The sequence below is a fragment of the Microcaecilia unicolor genome, chromosome 2 (genome assembly GCF_901765095.1).
Source record: "Microcaecilia unicolor chromosome 2, aMicUni1.1, whole genome shotgun sequence".
Classification (NCBI taxonomy): Eukaryota; Metazoa; Chordata; class Amphibia; order Gymnophiona; family Siphonopidae; genus Microcaecilia; species Microcaecilia unicolor.
In genome coordinates, this window is record NC_044032.1 from 246,340,414 (window position 1) to 246,346,437 (window position 6,024).

Consider the following 6,024-nt stretch of genomic DNA (forward strand, 5'->3'; position numbering starts at 1 on the left):
TACCACAGCTTAATAAAAGGACCCTTTTGAGAATTATGCTCCTAAATTGGCCTTTTTGAAATGCACTATGACTGAGCGCTTAAATTTATACTCATAATTCACTAAATGGTCCTACTAAGGTGCACTAATGGATTTAGGGTTAGATTCTCTATATGGCACCTAAAAAAATCAACGCTGGAAAACCCCCCATGTAAGTGGTATTCTATAAGCTGTGCTTAAAGTTCAGCGTGGTTTACAGAATTGAAGCTTAAGCAGAGAAGTCGCACATAAATTTCGGCGCGGCCATTTCCACTAATAAAAAATGTGGTTTAAATACCCATGGCTAGATTTACGGGTCGAGCACCGCTATTCTACAATTACGCAAACAACTCAAAAACCCAATTCACCCCGAAACGCCCATGACCCTCCCATTTTTGCGCCCCCTTTATTGGACCAGGCGTAAGATCCTGCACCTAACTTTGGAGGCCTTTTATTAAGCTGCAGTAAAAAGTGTCCTGCGGTAGTGTGGACGTGTGCATTTGATGTGCGCTGGGCCATTTTTTACCCCGGCTGGGAAAAAGGACTTTTTTTTTTAGTGCGGCAGTAAGTGGTCATGCGCTAGAATTAAAAGTAGTGAGCAGCTATTTACTTCCTGAGCCCTTACCACCACCCACTGACCTAGTGGTACGGGCTCACGTGCCACTCATGCGGTAATCAGGTAGCACGCGCCAATGTGGCCGCATTGCTGATTACCACTAGGAATGCCCCCCGTGGTAGAAAACAAAAAAATATTTTCTACCACGGGAAACAGTGCACACCAACTTTGAACTTACTGCCGAGCGCCCATGCTAGCCTGGTGGCAGTGTCAATTTGGCGCACGCTACCCGCATGATAGCCCTACCATAGCTTAGAAAAAGGGTCCCAATTAAATCTAATTAGTGCCAATAATTGCTTGTAAAAATGCCAATTATTGACACTAATTGGCTCATTATTTTATTAAATTGCATGCACAAATTGGGAATACACCTAAATGCTAATAAGCCCAAAGATAAAAATGGGCTTGTTAGCATTTAGTGCATGCTAATTCTTAGCATGCACTAAATCCGCTAGCACATCTTAGTAAAAGGACCCCTAAATCATAATTTTAGGAGCTGAAAACTTGAGCAGAAATAGGATTTATATTTAGGAGAAGGAATAAAAGTTTAGCAGTTTAGTGCTGATTTTTATAGATTCATTAATTAGACTCATAAATCTTGGCAAATGAATGGGAGGTATAAGTTTATTTGGAGCTCAGCTCTTTTTGAATATTGGGCCAATGGAGCTCAAAATTTAAATATATATATAGATAATCACATTTTGCAGAACCAAAGGAATGCTTGGACACACCAACACCAAATATATATATTCTCTAATTTGATTACCTTTATTGTTGAAGAATGCATACAAATATATACTTGTGCATAAACAGTTCTATGACTTCTACTTGCTAGAAGTTCAAAAACAAAATCTGCATGTACTATGGGATTCATTCCTTGAAGAAGTGACACCCTTGTGGTTAGAATAGTGGGCTAAGAACCAGAGAAGCTGCGGTTCACATCCACTTTTCTCACTGATGTTCCTTGAGGAAGTCACTTTCTCCTGTTGCCTCAGGTACAGGGCCTTCCTTGATGGACTGGGAGTTTGGAGGCATGACTGTGGCACGTGTGGGAGCCTTTCACCTGCTGGGCCTGCCGCTGCCACCTCCCCCCTTCCTCATTTACCTATACCAATCCAAGCTTCAGGAAGAAGGTGCACTGCACAAGTACCCTAAACACAGGCAGGGCTGACCCAAGAGTAAGCTGTGCGGTCCCCAGTGGCAGCTCAAGGCTTTACCAACCTTCCCCCCCAACTGTTTAGAATCTCCCCTTCCCCTCTCTCTTCCCACCCCTAATTGTCAGCATCTCCTCCTCCCGTCTAACCCCCCTGTCCCAGTTAGCCAGCATCTCCCCTACCCCTCTGTACTCTGCAAGGTTACTAGCATCTCCTTTTCCCTCTAATCCCCACACCTCAAGTCCATCATCTCTCTCCCTTCTTCAGTCTCCACTTCTGGTCTGCTGTCTATGCTCTTCTACCTCCTTCCATACCTGCCCTAACCATAAAGAGGAATGAGTGTTGCACGGGTCCTCTGAGTGCAGGGTTGACCTGAAGTGCTGCCTTATCCCTCCTCCTCTGAGGCAGTATTGTTGTGGGACATGGCAGCACTTCGAGGGCCCATGCAGTGCTTATTCCTCTTTTAAGGTTAGGGCAGGTGTGGGAGGAGGTAGAAGTGCAAAGACAGAAGCTCGGAAGTGGAAAGGGAAGAAGCAGGGACGTAGCTACAGGTGGGCCTGGGTGGGCCCAGGCCCACCCGATCTCGGCTCAGGCCCACACAGTTTTACAGCAGCTGAGCAGCCACAGCCTTAGTTTCTGCCCAATCTGCTGTCATGGTGGCGGCCCGCTCAGCCACCTTCCACCTGTTTTTCTCAGCAGTCACACTCACTGGCAGCTCCTCCTTGGCCAGACGCTGGGCCTCATGTAATCTCGCATTAAAGTTTTGCAGAGTTGCAGCCGCTGTCATTCGTGTCTAGTAAGCAATCTCAGCTGCACGCGCCGGCGCCACTCATGCCACCACGCTGCACTGCCATCTCCCCCCCAGCCTGGCGCTGCACCACATGGGAAAGGTCACAGGCTCAGCTCCAAGTCCACCCTGTGCCCTGTCCTGCCGCCTGGGCCTATGATTTTCAGTCGGTTCTCTTGGGGAGTCAATCAATCACAGTCACAGCAGCAGCAGTAGCACTCCCCCGCGGCCCCACACAGCTACAGGAGCCAGGTAATAAATACATATATATTTTTTAACGTGTCATGTAGTAATTGATTTGTGTTTGTACTCAAAATGCTTGCTGGTGGTGGTGGGCTTCTGGGTGAGGTAAGCCTAAGGCAAAAAAAGGTATATTTAACGATTACAATATACCTTTTTTTTGCCCTAGGTAGTGAAGAGCCCACCCCCACCCAGAAGCCCACCACCAGCGAGCATTCTGATTACTCTTGTAACCAAAATGATGGCTCTGGTGGTAGACGTCTGGGTGGGGTGGACTCGTTACTGCCTAGACTAGAGCAAAAAAAAAAAAAGTATATTTAATTTTTATATATTTCTCTTTTGCCCTAGGCAATGAAGACCCCACCCCCACCCAGAAATTCACCAACAATAAATTTTAATAGTGCCCAGGTTAATTTTTAAAAAGTCTATTTCTCATGTTGGTGGGTTTTTGGATGGCAATGGTCTCTGCAGTGCCTAGGTTAAAATTAAAAAAAAAAATTGTAGGTGGTTTTATCTGGGTAGACCGGTGCGGTGGAGGTGGGCTCTGCAGTTTCCAGAACATTAAAAAAATCTTATACTTAATGCCATGGGGATGGGTAGGGAGTAGGACAGGGCTGATGCTAGGCGACAGGGAGGGGTGGAGTGGTAGGATAGGGCTGATGCTTAGCTATGGGATGGATGGTGGGAAAGGGAAGGATTGATACTGGGCTACAGGGATGGATGGGGGGGGGGGGGGTAAGGTAGGGAAGGGCTGATGCCAGGCTGCTGGGATGGATGGAGGGGGGATAGAGAAGGGAAGGTCTTTATGTTTTGTGTTTTTTGTAATATGTTTTAAAATTATGTGTGTTGAATTGTGATCTGCTTAGAATTGCAGATAGTGTGGCATAGAAATTTAGAAAATAAATCAATACATTTCTAATTTTTGGTCCTTTATTCTGTAATTGATGAGGGTTGTTCTGTGGTCTGCATGTGACCGAGCAGGTGAGAATTTCTGCTGGCATGTAGTTTGTATGGGGATCTATGAGTCTGACTTTTCTAGCTTTTCCAATGGGATGCGTATTGCTGTTGTGTATATTCACTGCTGCCTTTTTTAAAGTACTGTTATTAGAACTGGTGTTATGGTTTGCAATATAGGCTCTAAAAAGCCTCCTTGCCGGAATTAGTGTTACTTCACAAAGTACTGGCAGTGACAGGATTTTGTTGCCATTATTGAGATGCTACCAGAATTTGAATACATTGTTCTATGTCATTGCTGTAATTATAATGCAGGATCCTGTCATGCACTAACCATTCTAACCCCCAAATGACCCCTAAATTGTAAGCTTTTTGTTGAAATGCCTAGCAGCCGACTATTTGCTGTATAAAAATAAGCTTTATTGACACTAGAATGGAGGTTTAATATTGAGACATTATTTTATAACACCTCAGTCTGTCTGTCCTGATTTAGATTGTAAGCTCTTTAGAGCAGGGACTGTCTTTTCTTCATGTTCAATTGTGAAGCGCTGCGTACGACTGGTAGCGCTATAGAAATGATTTGTAGTAGTAGTAGTAATAGGAAACTTGAGAGCCTGCAGCAGTTTTCATTCTACAGTAACACATGCTGGCTTGTTTTTCATGCACAGACGCACTTTTCTATACACTTCACCACCTTACATAAAAAATAAAAGTGAAGCATCTACTATTGGCATTTCTATGTTCTAATTGCCTTAAAATACCTTGCATTTACTGCACCGAACAGTCTGTCTGGATTGCAAAATGACACAAAGTTCAAAGGTATGTGGAACTGCTGCCTCAGAGTTCAAGGCTTTTTATTTTCACGCTGCTGCATAAAACCAGAAGTTTATCAGCAGTCAGCCTGGAAGGGGAAGAGGAAATAAGAGAGCTGGGGGGGGGGGGGGGGGGGGGGGGGGGAGGGAGGTTATGAAATCTAGCTCAGGGAGAGGGGATTGTCCTACCAATTCATCTGCAGGATCCACGCCTTTAGCTCCTCAGTGGCAGCAAACAGCTGTTTATTTTGGGAACAAGAGGGGTTGCCAGTTCAAATCTCGCCAATCCCCTTAATAGGAAAAGTAGTCATGGCAGTGAGATGTGTGTTTGGAACACTTGGGAACACTTGGAAATATACAAAAGAGGCTGTTTTTTTTTAAGATGCAACTGTCATTTCTTACTTCTAGGAAATGACAAGTTCATCAGCTCTCATGTGTTTGATCAACTCAGAGATTTCGGCTACAGCATATCAGATTTTACCCAGGAAGCAGAGATGGGAAGGTTAGTTACACTTGCAAGCCCCAAGGGAGTACATAATTTCTAACATTATTATCCTCATCGTTATGATTATGAAATGCAGTTGGTATATCTCAATAAATATTGCTCTAGTAAAACTGTGCTGCACATTGCATGCTGAAAACATTGCTTCACTTGAAACGCAAAAGGCATTGGAGCCCTGCTTATTTAGCAGAAACATGAACTGTTAAGTCTAGAGGGACAAACTCATCCCTCAAAAAAAGCTTTTCAGGAAAGAGGATTTCCTGAAAGAAATAATAGTCCAAGAAGTTCAAACTGTGCTGCATTTAAATGAACACCCTAGCCAGACAGTAAAAATATAGCAATTGTCAAAACATGCAGGAAACCTTTTGCAATGCAAGCAAAGCTAGTGCATTTTTGCAGAGATCCCGTTGCTCTTACTGACCTTGGTATACTTAATTTCCAGGTTCTTGAGTGGTTCTGGAAAAGCTGGAGCACTCCTTTGATCAGACATCTTCAGCCTGCTTCCTGAAACACAGGTGAAATGAACTTATTAGCCAGGATCTGTGGTTTAATCCTGACTGAAGCCTCAACTTCTTTATGCCTTTTAACCCAGTAGGCTTATAATGTATTCTGTTGCAGGGGGAATGATTGGACGAACACATCAAGACTAAAGCTACAGCTTATTTGTCACACCTCCTACAGAAATGCTTTTTCACTTTGAATCAGCATTTCTAAAGCGTGGTTTCTCCTTGCCAAAAGCATGCACTCCCGTGAACTGCTTCAATCAAATAAAAGCTGCTGTTGAGTTCAGTACTTCCAAAAAGTTAAGCAACCTAGATTACAGTGACAAAGAGGCTGGAGCAGTGCAATTTCACATCCCAATATGTGGATATTAGTACGTGCATTTATTTTTTATTTTTTTTTAATAGATGAGGCCAATTAGATAACTTTACTTGATATCC

General features: G+C 43.8%; 1 protein-coding gene across 1 annotated transcript in view; it reads right to left on the minus strand.

Moving 5' to 3' along the window:
* Positions 1–5,680, minus strand: part of ALDH1A1 (aldehyde dehydrogenase 1 family member A1) — a 73,519-nt gene extending 67,839 nt beyond the window's left edge. The window contains exon 1 of the mRNA XM_030193868.1: positions 5,505–5,680. Within this exon, the coding sequence (XP_030049728.1) occupies positions 5,505–5,573 (69 nt within the window). The 5' untranslated portion in view covers positions 5,574–5,680. The remainder of the gene's footprint in view (positions 1–5,504) is intronic.
* Positions 5,681–6,024: the final 344 nt, after the last annotated feature.